Raw genomic sequence first — 14,197 nt, 5'->3', positions numbered from 1 at the left:
AAGGATTAATAAAGGCACATACAAAGAAATTGGATGCAAAAACTCTATAAATCAAAGAGCAAAATCAGAGAAAAATATCTACAAGATACATGACAATGTACTGATTTTCTTAATTTAAAAACATCCTTTTGGGAGGAGGGCTGGAGAGATGACTTGGTGGTTAAGAACACTTGCTGTTCTTCCAGAGGACCCAGATTCGATTCCCCATACCCGCATGGCAGCTAACAACCATCTGTAACTCCAGTTCCAGGGAATACAACATGCTCTTCTGGCCTGCAAGGCATTGCACAAACATGGTGCACTTACATACATGCAGGGAAAACACTCCATATACATAAATAAAAATAATAAATGAAATATATATATATTTTAAACTTTTAAAAAATTTTATTTTTATTTTATGTGTGTGTATGTATTACCTGCATGTAGGCAAGTGCATACATGTCATGCAGTGCCCACGGTGGTCAGAAGAGGCTTTCAGATCCTCTGGGACTAGAGTTACAGACAGTTGTTAGCTGCCATGTGGGTGCTGAGATTTGAACCCGGGTCTTCTGCAAGAATAACCAGTGTTCTTAACCACTAAGCCATCTCTCTAGCCCCATGAAATATAGTTTTTAAAGGCCCAAAACTCTGGCCACCTCTTCAGTGTATGGACTCTACCCTTTTACAGGTGAAATAACTGAGACTCAGAGATATATCCCTCCCCTGGGGCCACTGCTCCCCAAAGGGCACCTACTAGGCTAGTCTACCTTACATTCCTCCCGACCCATGCCTGCCCAGATCCCAGCTGAAAACCAGGCTAAATGTGTGATGGGTGTTCAGTGTCTCTCCTGGACAGCTCTGCTGTTCCTCAGCAAGTGACTTAGCCATGTGGGAACATAGCTGGGCTCTGTGGCCATCCCATCCCTTATCTCTAGCCTGGCCAACATCTCTGTCCTTCTCCGCAGGGAACCTTGAATGGATTGGGATCCATAGATGACATTGAAACAGGTAGTGTCCCTGATCACGAGGGTGGGAGTGGGCTCTCTGGTAGGGCTCAGTCCCTTATCCAAAAGTCAGAGGAATCAAACCTCTCCCTATATCAGTTGTGTAGACAGGGACATTGGAACAGATTCCCTAAGGTGGGACAGAAAGTATAACTTCTCTACTTAAGCGCTGGGAGAGCACTTCCCCAGCAGGTCCCTGTTCCCCTTTCATGCTTGCTGTACTCGGGCATCCACATCTTTCAAAGTCCCCCTCTTTCTTCCCTTACTTACTGGCTTCCAGGTTGTATCTTATAAGTCCTTGAAGAAGCCACTGCTTACCTCAGAGAAAGGTGACACTCGTGGATGTTTGAGCAGAGCCAGGGCTATCCGCTCCAGTTTTCCTTCCTTTACTACCTCTGAACCACTGCTACTGGGCAGGCCATAGGGAGCCAGGCCCTTGGTGGAGTGGAGGAAGAAGGGAAGGTGTCGGCATAGTGCCTGGGCCCTGGGACTTTTCCTCTACTCCCACCACACAGCACTCTTGCAGCTACTGAGGCCTACCCCCTCCACAGACTGCTATGTGGACCTACGAGGCTCCCCGGCCCTGCTCCCCTCCACCCCCACGATGCCTCTGTTCCCTCATGTTCTGGACCTACTGGCCCCCCTGGATGGCAGCAGCAGGACACTCCCCAGCACTGAGTGCCTGGACGACTTCTCAGATGGGGATGTCTTTGGTCCAGAGCTGGACACCCTCCTGGACTCGCTGGTGAGCCATGCTGCTGCCTTCTTGCTCCCTCCGAATCTGTCTCTCTCTTTGAACCCCACTGTCCCATGAGGTGGGGAGGGACCTCCATCTCCATGTCACAGTTGGGGAAATAGGAGCCTTGGGAGGGACTGGCTGGGATGGAAACAGGGCTTCAGGACAGACCCCCAGGAGGAACAGAGAAGAGCCCTAGCTCCCCTTCATGGGTGGTTGAAACTGACCTGCAGAGAAGCTGCCGGCGTCTTGGAATGCCCCGTGCTGCCCAGGGCTGGGTGGTCCTGTTCTCTCCTGATCCCTGGCTCTGTCCTCAACTTGCAGTCTCTGGTCCAGGGTGGCCTTCCTGGCAGTGGTGTGCCTAGTGAGCTGCCCCAGCTGATCCCTGTGTTCCCTGGCGGGACCCCACTACTGCCACCCGTGGTGGGTGGCTCCATCCCCGTGTCCAGCCCACTGCCTCCTGCCTCATTTGGTCTCGTCATGGATCCCTCCAAGAAGCTGGCTGCTTCTGTGCTGGATGCCCTTGACTCTCCAGGGCCCACGTTGGACCCCCTAGACCTGTTGCCATACTCTGAGACCCGTCTGGATGCCCTCGACAGCTTTGGGTCGGCCCAAGGCTCCCTGGACAAGCCTGACTCCTTCGTGGGTGAGGCCTTGGTGGGCACATTCTCCCTCTACTCCCTTGACGGTGCACAAAGTGCTTCTGTGTCTCTGGTCTTTGGAGCTTTGTGCTGCCAAAGTGCATGTCCCTGTCTTTATCACCGTCTACAGCAGTTCATGTTGTCCTGTCTCCACTGTATCAGGACCATTGAACCTGAGCCTCGAGCCACATGTCTTTTTCTAGATCAAATAGCAGAACTGCGCTAGTGGTTCAGTCTGGTGCTCTCCCTAGCCCTCTGGAGCCCTGGACCCCCAGGCTCAGGGTCCCATGGAGTTTACCCTGATGCAAGGCCAGGGTACAAGGTGATGAGTTCCTTCAGCACTTCTCTGGGCTGGGAACCAGGAACCTGGAGAGAAAACTGACTAGGCCTTCATAGAGTTGGCTTTTGGACCTCAGATATAGTCCAGGGCACCCAAGACTGAGGGACCCATGGAATGGCCAGGGCAGAGAGGGGCCAGGGATTCCTTCTGGAAGAAGTGATAGCTGGACCAGTCTCAGAGGAAAGGTTCACCAGTGAGGTGGAGAGAGCAGAGTCATAGAATCTTCATGGTGGGGGGTCAGGGATTGGTTGATGGCCAGAGGAGAGATTCCCAGGGGAGTGGATAGGGTACGGTTTCTTTGTGAACCAAGCTAAGAGCCTGGGCTTTCTCCCAGGGCAACAGGGAGCCTCTGAAGGCTTAAGCAGGGGTTGATATGCTGGAGCCGCAGCCTCTTTGCCTCAGGGTCATGAAAATAGGAGGGAGGGCCTGTGAAGAAATCCCAAAAGCATGCCCTCTCCATCAAGACATGTGACCCCTGTGTCTTTTCACTGCCTAGAAGAGACCAACTCACAGGACCACCGTCCCCCAAGCAGTACTCAGAAACCAGCCTCCTCAGTGAGTAACTTGAGTGGGGCTCCCAGACCAGGCCCCTTATTCTTACTGGGGTTATGGGCCTTAGACTGGGGAGGAGCTGAGCCCTCTGCATGGGTGTGGTGCTACATCTTCCAAGGAGGGACATCCTCAGAGTAGTGGGCTCCAGGTGGTCTCCTGGTACTACCTCACTTGCCCCATGCCAAAGGGCACACCCAGGGCATTCTACACTAAGTGCGAGAAAAGAGCAAAACCGAGCAGCCTTAAGTGATGTCCCTAGTGTTGGCCATGACTCTGATCTCCAGACAGCCTGTTCTGGGTTTAGAAGAGCACTTGACCATGAATGAGCAGCATGTACTCTGACCTCAGCTTGGACCCTAGCTGTGTGACCCTAGAAAATCAAGTTACTGACTCTCTGAGTCTTATTCCTTGACTTCTGATGGCTGGGACATCAGGGTGGTTCATGAGCAGAGCCCTCAGACAACCCCCTGCCATTTCTCTGCTTTCATGTTGACCTTTAACTCAAGGAAACATTCTAGGCCAAGATCATTGCCACTCACTAGTCTGGGAGTTTCTGAACTGGTACTGGTGTTCTGGGCTCTTAGACCACAATACATGGCCTGGGAGGATGGAGAGGAGGGATCCTGAGCTACAATTCTGTTGTTGGGTAGGATCGATGGGAGAGTCAAAAAGCACCCCTACCCCCACTGCCCAGGCTGGCCTTGGTGGTCCCAGGTGTCACTAAGGGCCCAAGATGACTAACATCCTCCCATTTATAGCCGGAGCCCTCCATGCCCAATACCGCCTTGCTCATCAAGAACCCTCTGGCTGCCACCCATGAATTCAAGCAGGCCTGCCAGCTGTGTTACCCTAAAACAGGTAACCCCACATGTGCAGTGGCACCCCTCTGCCCTGGGGATGCTGGGAATCTAGGGAGGGTGGAAGCCCAGAATGAAAAGACCTCAGTGGGTCAGTAGGAGATTTGTGCAAGAAAACAAGGCCCTCCGGTACAGGAAAGGATGGGGTGCACCCTGGATGGGGCCAGCCCTCTGCCAAGCGCTGTCTTCATAATTCTCTCTAAAAAACTCTGAGATGGGCAGGCTCACCATAGGTCTAGGCTCATCAGGGTAGTAAGGTGGTAGGTTCCCCAATTCTCCCATAGCAAGCACATGGTGACAGCATGCTGGGAGCTGCAGATGTGCAGATGAGAGTTCCCATATCCTCCCTGTGCCAGTGTCACCCTTCATTTCTGCCTGGAGTCACATCCCTGTGCACCCTGCCCACAGGCCCCAGAGCTGGTGATTACACCTACCGCGAGGGCCTCGAGCACAAGTGCAAGCGAGATGTCCTCCTCGGCCGACTCCGAAGCTCTGAGGAACAGATCTGGAAGCGTATCCGGCCCCGGCCCACCAAAACCAGTTTTGTCGGCTCTTACTACCTGTGCAAAGGTGGGTGGGCTGTAAGTGGGGCTGGTACCCAGCCAGGGCTCGGCTCTTCCCGTGCCTGCAGTAAGAGCAGCTATGATCTTCTTGACCTCAGGGGAAGTGAGGGAGCTCAGATCCTGGGGCCCCTGGGGCCATCAAGGCATCTCTCCTCCTGACCAACTCCAAAGATGGAGGACATTCAGGGTGTCCCGAGGATCTCGAGCCCCACAGTGGCCTGCGCTCTTGCATGTGAGATTCCTACAGTCCCATGGGGAGCCAGTTTCTTGCAGGATTCCAAAAGGCATGGGGCTTGAAAAGCACAGAAGTGCCTGTTGATGTCAGTTGTTTTTAATGATTATATTATTTTTCTTATCCTTACTTCTGGTTCATAAAATTCGGTCACTATCAAATAGACATTTGCTGTGTACCTTTTTTGCTTTCTTCAAATTCCCTACTGAGTCACTGGACTCAGTCTATGTGGCACCTACTGAACAGTCATGAGACTAAGCACATCTGCATGCAACCCTTTTGTACTCACACCAAGCATCATCCCAGCTCTAGACATGAGGAACTGAAGCCTTGAGCATCCTCCACAGACTGCCTGTCCTCTCGCCCAGCCCATGGGTGGTAGGATGAACACCTGTGCATGCCCACATCCACATTCTCATCCTCTGCCCTAACCATTCTGCAGGCACACTCACCCTTCCCCAGCTCCATGGCCTGAGCTCTGCCCTTTGAGCCTGATGGCCCAGAGTTTGGAAGTGATTCCCTGTGCTGCTTCCCCCCGATCCCACTCATCTGAGGATGCTCATGGGTCTCCCAGGTCTGTGACCCATGTTCCTTGTGCCAGGAGTCCTCTGCTCATGGAAAAGATGACATAGGCTCAGGAAGTAATAAGGAATCCTAACCACAGTCTGTATGTAGGACTGCAGAGTCCATGATCTTAACCATGCAATTATTTCCTGAATGCTCATTTTGTAAAATCCCTCCTTCTGTAGAGGCTTATGTATGCTACAAAGCCCTTTTCATACTTTTTGTCTTACTTGACCTGCATGAGACACCATAGGGGGGTGGTTGGCATGTGTTGGGCACAGAGGTGCCTGGCCTGGTATTTGGAAAAGTGTCCTTATGGGAGGATGTTAGTCACCAGTGCTCCATCCTGCCACAGCGGGATTGTGGGGGTACTGCAGGTCGCCATCCCCGCCTGGCAGAACGTGTGTCCTATTGCCTCTTTGCAGACATGATTAACAAGCAGGACTGTAAGTACGGGGATAACTGCACCTTCGCCTACCATCAGGAGGAGATCGACGTGTGGACAGAGGAGCGGAAGGGCACCCTCAACCGAGACCTACTCTTCGACCCTCTTGGGGGCGTCAAGCGTGGCAGCCTCACCATTGCCAAGCTCCTTAAGGAGCATCAGGGCATCTTCACCTTCCTCTGTGAGGTACCCACTTGCCCACCTGCTCTACCACCTCCACCATGGTCCCAGGCACATGCAGGCTTGGGGCTGCTCCCTGGTGCTAGCCATCATGGGAGTAAGTCCTACAAACTCTGGATATGGGAGGTGTGACCTTAGAATCACCAGATCTGTAGGCTATCCACAAGTCAGGCCCCAAGGTTCCTATCTTGTTAGGCCCTAGATCCTGCCTAGCCTTCTCATTTTAAGTGGAAACTAAGGTTGGAAAGAAACCCATCTGCTTTTCCCTGATAGCTGGTAGTATGCAAGGAATTTCATTTCCATCTCTACCTTCTGAGTGGCTCCAGCACAGACACTTTACTCATTTACTGGGATTTGAGGAGTCAAAGTTGAGCCTGAGGGCCAAATGGCTAGGCTAGAGCTGAGCTGAGCTTCAAGCCCCAGTGCACATGTCCACACCCCACTGCCAACCACTACTGGTGACCCTCATGGCCAGGCCTCCTGGGAACAGTCAGACTGAGAATCTTGTCCAGTATTGTCCAAAATCCCTTATCAGGAGTATGGTACATTTAGTGCATCTCAGCTATTTCAAGCAGGGTAACTGGCCTGCTTTTTCACGTCTCTAATGTGTTCCAGTCTGTGTGCGCCAGCTTCAGTAGCACTTCCTGCATGTGTCCTGGCCGTGCCTTCCCCCTAGAGTGCCCTCCCAAGTTGCTTTGTTTCTCCTAGGCTCTTCTCTCATCCAGGCAGCTCCACTGAACTGTCCCAGAAGACTGCTCAGTCTTGACAGTATACTCAGCTCTGTAGCTTTTGAGGACAGAGGCAGTGTCATCTTCATCCCTGGGGAACAAGAGCTTGGGCTGCGGAGAAAGGGGGTTGATGAGGCTCAGCCCACCCTGATCTGCTGACCCTTAGGACAGGTGAACTTGTGCCATTTTCCCTGAGGTAAAAGTTGACCTGGGAATCATGGCTAATGGCCAGGAGGCAGAAGTAGTTCACAAAGTTACTGGATTCATTTTTATCTTTTTTGACCTGGACAGTGAACCTGTGATACAAAGTAGGTATGATTATCCCCAGTTTACAGCTGAGTAAACTGAGGCTCAGGGGCATGGAGTAACCCCTGCTTCAGGCATTTGGAGTTGTGTGATCAGAGAGGTAAAGAAAGGAGAAGTAGCCAAAGCCCAGGTCATCCATGAGCCAGAGACATGGGGATCCACAACCTGGGATTCCCTTCCACGCCCTACCCCTACCCCCCAGGCAGAGCTTACAGGGACCAGCTGTCCTTCCCTGGGTGGCCATGTGGGGCTCTAGCCCAAACCCTCCCCAGGTAGCTTTTCGGGAGTCCCAGCCCATCCCCTCCCTGGGCAGATCTGCTTTGACAGTAAGCCCCGGATCATCAGCAAAGGCACCAAGGACTCTCCATCTGTCTGTTCCAACCTGGCCGCCAAGCACAGCTTCTACAACAACAAGTGAGTAGGTCCTGCAGCCGGGCAGTGTGCTGGGCAAGGGCAGGGAGGCTCCTTTGAGGGCAGCTTGATGAATGAGGAAAGGCCTACGCTAAAAGGATAGAAGATGTCAACACATCCACCTGGAAAGGACAGGAGCCACACTCACCACTGTCTGTATTCTAAGCACTGTCTTGGGTATTGATGGTCTCAGGGGTCCTCTGGAAGAGGAGTTGCTGTCCTCCTCGTACAGAAGAGAAAGCTTGATCAGCAGGCAGGTGTGTCCCCCCGCCGACTCTCGACTCCCAGCCAGTACCCTCCACTCTTGTGACTTCAGTGTCAAACAGGGAGAGGGAGGCCATAGGTCAGGTTGGCACCGCTGCTTTTGCCTTTCTGATTCTCTGCTCCACCCCAGCATGGGTGATGGAGCCAGGCCCTCGAGTTCTGGGTCCATATCCCAGCCTGACCAATGACTGGTCATGTGTTGGGGCACTAGGCACTGCAGTCTTGGGTTTCCTCCTTCTGAGAGTGATGGGGCACTGAGCTGGAAATGCCCCCCCAGTCATGGGCACTCACTTCTACCAGCCTGGTGACAGGTGGGATCTGGTGCCTTCCAAACTGAGCTGACCCCAAGAGGCCCCTGTGAGGAGGCACTAGTAAAGCAGAAGAGGCTGAAGCCCAAGACTGCAGAAGTGTCAGACTCCCTTAGTACTCTACGTTCTGGGATCAGTTAATAGGCAGGAGGCATCAGGGAGAAGGCTGCGTCCTCGGGCTTGCTTGGCACCAGGAGGGTGGTTAAGGACCACAGTCAGCCTTGTACACATCCCATCTGCCCACCAGGTGCCTGGTGCACATCGTCCGCTCCACCTCTCTCAAGTACTCCAAGATCCGCCAGTTCCAGGAGCACTTCCAGTTCGACGTGTGCCGCCACGAGGTGCGCTATGGCTGTCTGCGGGAGGACAGCTGCCACTTTGCCCATAGCTTCATCGAGCTCAAGGTCTGGCTGCTGCAGCAGTACTCAGGTGAGGGAGGGGCAGGCAGAACAGCTGAAGTGGGCACGAAATTGGCTGGGAGTGGATTTTCCAGGGTCTGGTGGCCAATGAAAGGGACCGCAAGTGAGTTCAGAAACAGGTGGCTCCTGGGAGCTTTCTGGAGTTGCTGGTGCACTCTGGACATCACAAAGAAGACAACTCTGCTCTCAGAGAGCTGCCAAGCCTGGAAGCTGGGCCTTCTGTCCTGGTACTTCCTAGGGGAGCTCACAGATGAAATAGAACAAGTCTGAGTGAGGCTGCCAAGCCTGGTAGAGCCAGGCCCCTGCTCCAGCCACTTCACATGCTGTAAGTCCCTTCCCCTCCCTGAACCTCCATCTGCTCATCTGGCAAGTGGTGATCTGGATTCTGGATTTACAGACGTTCCCATGTTCACCCATCTAATTAGTTTCCTGAGCACCTTTTCCGTGTCAGGGGATTCAGCCATGAGTGAGTTGAAGCCTAACTCTAGAGAACGGACATGAGGCAAGACAGACAGTATACTAGCAAGAATAAATTCTGTATTCTGTCTGACCAAGGCTGCACATTTATCTCCACTGCCTATTATAATTTCACTAGCAGTATTTGGGACCTGGGGAGGAGTATTGTATTGTACATGTGGCAACCAGTGTCGTCAGCATTGGTGATGCTGCGACCTCAGATGTGAGTCAGTGATGTGTGGAAGCAGAGCAATGGAGAGGGACCTGGGCGAGCATTTTAGTCTTGCGGTGGGAGCAAGCCTGTCAAGAAGTGCAGGGCACACTCCAGGAAGGCAGAACAGCAAGGCTAAAGAACTTGAGGCAGGAGGAAGACTGTCCATGGAGTTAAAGCACCAAATGTGGGTGGGCTGGAGTTGAGACCCAGGATTAGCAGGGAGCCCAGTGTGTAAGAGTCTCTTGGCCTTAAATAGAAACACAGTCACATGAAGCATAGTGATGTTTTCACGTCAGGGGGCCACAGAGAACCATGGTTCCATAATATAATAATGGGGCTGAATTGTGCAGTGAATTATAATGAATGAACAGGTCTGTTGCTTGTTCATGGACTTGCTGTACTATACTTTATCTTAGAATGTGTCCAATGTATACCTAGTTTAAATTTAAAAAGCTTTTTTTAAAACTGACTGTTATGGCTGATGAAATGACTCAGTGGGTAAAGGCGTTTGATATCAAGCATGGCAGCTTGAGTTCGATTCCTGGGACCCACATAGTGGAAGGAGAGAATCGAAAATTGTCCTCTGAGTACCATATACCTGCTGTGGCTTTTGTGCGCACACACACCTACATATGCAAAGAAATAAAGAGATTTTTTTTTTTTTTTTTTTTTTTTTGGTTTTTTTGAGCCGGGTCCCCCTTATCGCCCCAGCTGCCCGGAACCTCATTATGTAGACGAGGCTGCCTTGAACCTCAGAGCCCCCCCTGCCTCTACCTCTTGCCCGGCAAGAGGATTGTTTTAAAAGGCTGTTTATAGCCGGGCGTGGTGACGCACACCTTTAGTCCCAGCACTCGGGAGGCAGAGGCAGGTGGATCTCTGTGAGTTCAAGGCCAGCCTGGTCTACATAGTGAGTTCCAGGACAGCTGGGGCTATAGGGAGACCCTGTCTCAAAAAGACCAAAAAAAAGGGGGGGGGCTGTTTACAACTGTGACACAGGCAGCAGCCTAACCCTTCTGTTTACAGCATCTCAAATACCACGTTTCTCAGAACAGAGAATGCGTTGTTAACATGCCCCATGGCTATAATTGGCATTGCTGTAAATAGGGGTTGATGTCCAGGGATTGCTCTAAGTCTGATGTGTAGTGCCAGGAGGGGTTTTAGGTAGAGTGGAATTATGGAATCTGGTCAGCATTTTCCAAGCCACACTGGCTGCTGGGTGCAGAATAGAGGAACAAGGCCAGTGGTGGAGACACGTGGCAGAACTTCGCTCCGTCCAGGTGGCAAAGTGCTCAGATTGAAAAAACCAACAAGAACTGATGAACCGGATGTGAAGTCTGAAACCAAAGATGGTGTCAAGGTCAACTCTGAGGTCAGGGTGCCTAGAAGAGTGGGGTTCCATGTTCTGCAAACGGGGAGGCTGTGGGAAGAATGGGTTTGGGAGTTTACATCAGGGCTCGCTCAGTATGGGATGTGGGCTCTGAGCCGTCTCTCAGTCTTCAAGTAGAGATGTTGAGTAGGCAAGCAGGAGTGGTAGGCTGGAAGTTCATGGGAGGTATGGGCTGCAGATACATACTTGGGGGTCATCTGCAAGAATCCCCCTGTCAGTGTATGTGGTCTAGGGTTAGCACTGGCAGAGAGCAGCTGCTGTGGAGCAGCGTCCATAGGACAAGCACAGAGCTAATTGGAAGGAGGCAGCAGAAAGAGGAGGTGGAAAGGAGGCAGGCTTCAGGATGAGGTGCTGAGCTGGCAGGGAGATAGGGACCATTGTGCTGACATGTTTGCCCTTTGGGGACTGGCAGTGAAGAGCCATGAGCCTCCGTGAACTGGTGAGCCAGGCTGGGACAGGCACAGAGTCCTGTCCTGTGGGCTAGGCTCCAAGCAGGATCAGGTCTGAGGCAGGAGAGAGGCAGGGGTCAGGGAAGAATGCTGAGCAATTGGCTTGAGAGATGGGATGCTGGCCTGGAAGCGGGAGGTAGGCTCTCTTCCCATGGTACAGACGAACAAATGGGCCCAGAGAAGATGAGTGCATTCCCTATACCTGTCTTACTGTGGCTGGGAATAGCAGGGTGGGGCTCATCTGCTTGGGCCTCAGGTTGTACCAGCATCCCACAGGTGCTATGCCTCACCCTTTGCCAAGCCCCCTGAGGGACACCTGTCTTCTCCTACCCTCGCCAGGCATGACCCACGAAGACATTGTTCAGGAATCCAAGAAGTACTGGCAACAGATGGAAGCCCATGCGGGAAAGGCCAGCAGCAGCTTGGTATGGCCTTGGGATTGACATTGGGGGTGGGGTGGGGGGGCCCCATAAGGCCCCACATGCCCCTTTACTATGATGTACTTTCATATGTACCAGCAAGTTACACCCTTTTCCTGTATTTTCATAGTTTTCATTTTACCACTTGCTTTACTGTATGTCTGTGTGTTTGTCCTCTGTATGTGGCTTTGTCCCATGTGCAGGTGTGTATGTTTTCACGTATACATAGTCATTTATGTACATAAATATGCACACCTTTTTTCTGGTTTTTTTGAGACAGGGTCTCCCTGTAGCCCCAGCTGACCTGGAACTTACTATGTAGACCAGGCTAGCCTCAAACTCAGAGATTTGCCAGCCTCTGCCTCCCAAGTGCTGGGATTAAATGTATGTGCCACCACACCCAGCTGGTTTTTTTGTTGTTTTGTTTTGTTTTGCTAGGTTGGTGGCCAACAAGCCCCAGTGATCCTCTTGTTTTTGCCGCACTCAGTGCAGAGGAGGATTCTGCAGTGTGCAGGACCATGGCTGCACTTTCCTTGAGTGCTAGGCCCCGTGCTCCAGTCCCCTCACGCTCCTGCAGCAAGCACACTTACCTGCTGAGTTGTCTCTCTAGCCCTTGAGCTCAGTTTAAAAGGCATTTTTAGATGGAGATGGGAAGGTTATTCCAGACAGAGAGATCAGCATGCAGAGGGCTTGCTGTGCCCGTGGCCGGGGCTTCTTAACTTTTCCATTTTGTGACTTGTTTTCAGCTGAGTAATTTTGACACAACCCCACATAAGTAGGTATATAAAATAGGTATATAAGTTTAAAAAAATTTTTTTAATGTTTGGGGTAGGGGGCTGGAGAGATGACTTAGTGGTTAAGAGCACTGGATGTGCTTGCAAAGGACCTAGATTTGGTTCCCAGCACCCACATAGTGGCTAACAGCTGTCCATAACACCAGTTTCAAGTGATACGATACCCTTTTCTGGCCCCTGCAGGCATTGCATGACACAGGTACATTTAACATGCAGACAAAATGCTCATACACATAAAAAAATAAAAAGAAATAAATTTTTTTTAATGTTTGGGGCAATGCATTCTCTTGTTTGTTTGTTTTGTTGGTATTTTTGAGATAGGATTTTCCTGTAGCCCCAGCTGGCCTGGAATTAACTGTGTAGACCAGGCTGGACTTCATCTCACAGAGACCCATCTGCCTCTGTCTCCTGAGTGCTAAGATCTACTTATTTATGTGTATGTCTGTGCCTGTGTGAGTTTATGTATACCCTGTGTGCACAGGTGCCCCCAAAGCTAGAGGGCATCTTGGATCCCCTGGGATGGATCTACAGGTAGTTGTAAGCCATCCAACATGGATGTTTGAAACCAAACTCAAATCCTCTGAAAGAGTAACAAGTGCTCTTAACTGCTGAGCCATCTCTCTAGCCCACCCCCCAAACACTTCTTTTTTTAGGTGGGGAGACAGGCTCTCACTGTGTAGCCTCAGCTAGTCTCTTAACTTGTGGCAATCCCCGTTTCAGCCTCCTAAGGCAGCCAGTGCTCTTAACTGCTGAGCCCTCTCTCGAGTCCCAGTTTTTTATTGTACCTACATCATGCAGTGCCTGCAGAGGCCTCCCTGTGGGTGCTGGGAACCAAACCCAGGTCCTCTGCCTCCACTTTGAGGATTTTTAAGTCCAAATGAAGAGGTCTAATTCATCTCAGCTCCTTTACTGCCAAGCCAGGGGGCAGGGGCTGTTTCAGCCTCTCTGCTTCTGTGTCTCTGATGACCAGCACATAAGGTACCTGCTGCAGCAGATGTTGAACCTCACATTGTGTTTGTTTTTATTGGTCTTGGGGGATTTGGCATTGTTTTAAGCTGGCTGTTAGCAGAAAATCCTTGATTTCCTCTGTTTTCTGAGGTGTCACACCAGGGCACTCAGAGCAGGTGACAGCACCTAAAAATCTCAACAGTATTTTAAAAACGTATTTATTTTTATTTGTTTATTTGTATGAGTATTTTTCCTGCATGTATGTTAAGTGTACCATGTGCCTGCAGTGCATGCGGAAGCCAGAAAAGGTTGTCAGATCCCTTGGAACTGGAGTTACAGACAGCTGTGGGTGCTGGGAACTGAACCGAGGTCGTATGTAAGAATAGCTAGTGATGGGGCTGGAGAGAGGGCTCAGCGGTTAAGAGCACTGACTGCTCTTGCAGAGGACCTGGGTTCAATTCCCAGCACCCACATGGTGGCTAACAACCATCTGTAACTCCAGTTCTGGTGGAATCCAATGCCTTCTTCTGACCTCCTTGGGCATTACATGAGGCAGGTGCACTTACACACATGCAGGCAAAACACTCATACACATAAAATAAAAATAATAAGAGCCAGGCATGGTGGTGCATGCCCGTAATTCCAGCGCTCGGGAGGCAGAGGCAGGCGGATCTCTGTGAGTTCAAGGCCAGCCTGGTCTACATAGTGAGTTCCAGGACAGCTGGGACTACAGGGAGACCCTGTTTCAAAAAGACAAAAAAAAACACACAAAAAAAAAAACCCAAAAAGAATAGCTAATGATCTTAACCACTGAGCCATCTTTTCAACCCTACAACAGCAGTTTTTTAAAGTCATACATTCTGGGGGCTGGAGAGATGGCTTAGCAGTTAAGAACACTGGTTGTTCTTACAGAAGACCCAGGTTCTAATCCCAGCACCTATATGTTGGCTAACAACCATCCATAACTCCAGTTCCAGGGGATCTGATGCCATCTTCTG

At 51.2% G+C, this 14,197-nt stretch overlaps 1 protein-coding gene and 1 pseudogene across 4 annotated transcripts in view; one reads left to right on the top strand and one right to left on the bottom strand.

The window, feature by feature from the left end:
• Window positions 1-14,197, top strand: part of Zc3h7b (zinc finger CCCH-type containing 7B) — a 64,057-nt gene that overhangs the window by 44,454 nt on the left and 5,406 nt on the right. The window contains exons 8-18 of one of the 4 annotated variants that reach the window (XM_029569187.1): window positions 948-990; window positions 1,502-1,731; window positions 2,047-2,368; window positions 3,200-3,258; window positions 4,014-4,113; window positions 4,521-4,682; window positions 4,774-4,907; window positions 5,956-6,102; window positions 7,444-7,544; window positions 8,361-8,542; window positions 11,378-11,463. In XM_029569187.1, the coding sequence (XP_029425047.1) occupies window positions 948-990; window positions 1,502-1,731; window positions 2,047-2,368; window positions 3,200-3,258; window positions 4,014-4,113; window positions 4,521-4,682; window positions 4,774-4,907; window positions 5,956-6,102; window positions 7,444-7,544; window positions 8,361-8,542; window positions 11,378-11,463 (1,566 nt within the window). Of the gene's footprint in view, window positions 1-947; window positions 991-1,501; window positions 1,732-2,046; window positions 2,369-3,199; window positions 3,259-4,013; window positions 4,114-4,520; window positions 4,683-4,773; window positions 4,908-5,896; window positions 6,103-7,443; window positions 7,545-8,360; window positions 8,543-11,377; window positions 11,464-14,197 lie in introns of all 4 variants that reach the window. The other 3 variants (XM_029569188.1, XM_029569189.1, XM_008844808.3) reach the window with 3 other exon arrangements.
• The window catches only part of LOC103743497, a 2,516-nt pseudogene continuing 991 nt past the window's right edge, over window positions 12,673-14,197 (bottom strand).

Source organism: Nannospalax galili, unplaced genomic scaffold (assembly GCF_000622305.1).
Source record: "Nannospalax galili isolate Female #2095 unplaced genomic scaffold, S.galili_v1.0 scaffold180, whole genome shotgun sequence".
Classification (NCBI taxonomy): Eukaryota; Metazoa; Chordata; class Mammalia; order Rodentia; family Spalacidae; genus Nannospalax; species Nannospalax galili.
Note: the sequence above shows the minus strand (reverse complement) of the source record. Positions and strands in the feature narration are given on the sequence as shown.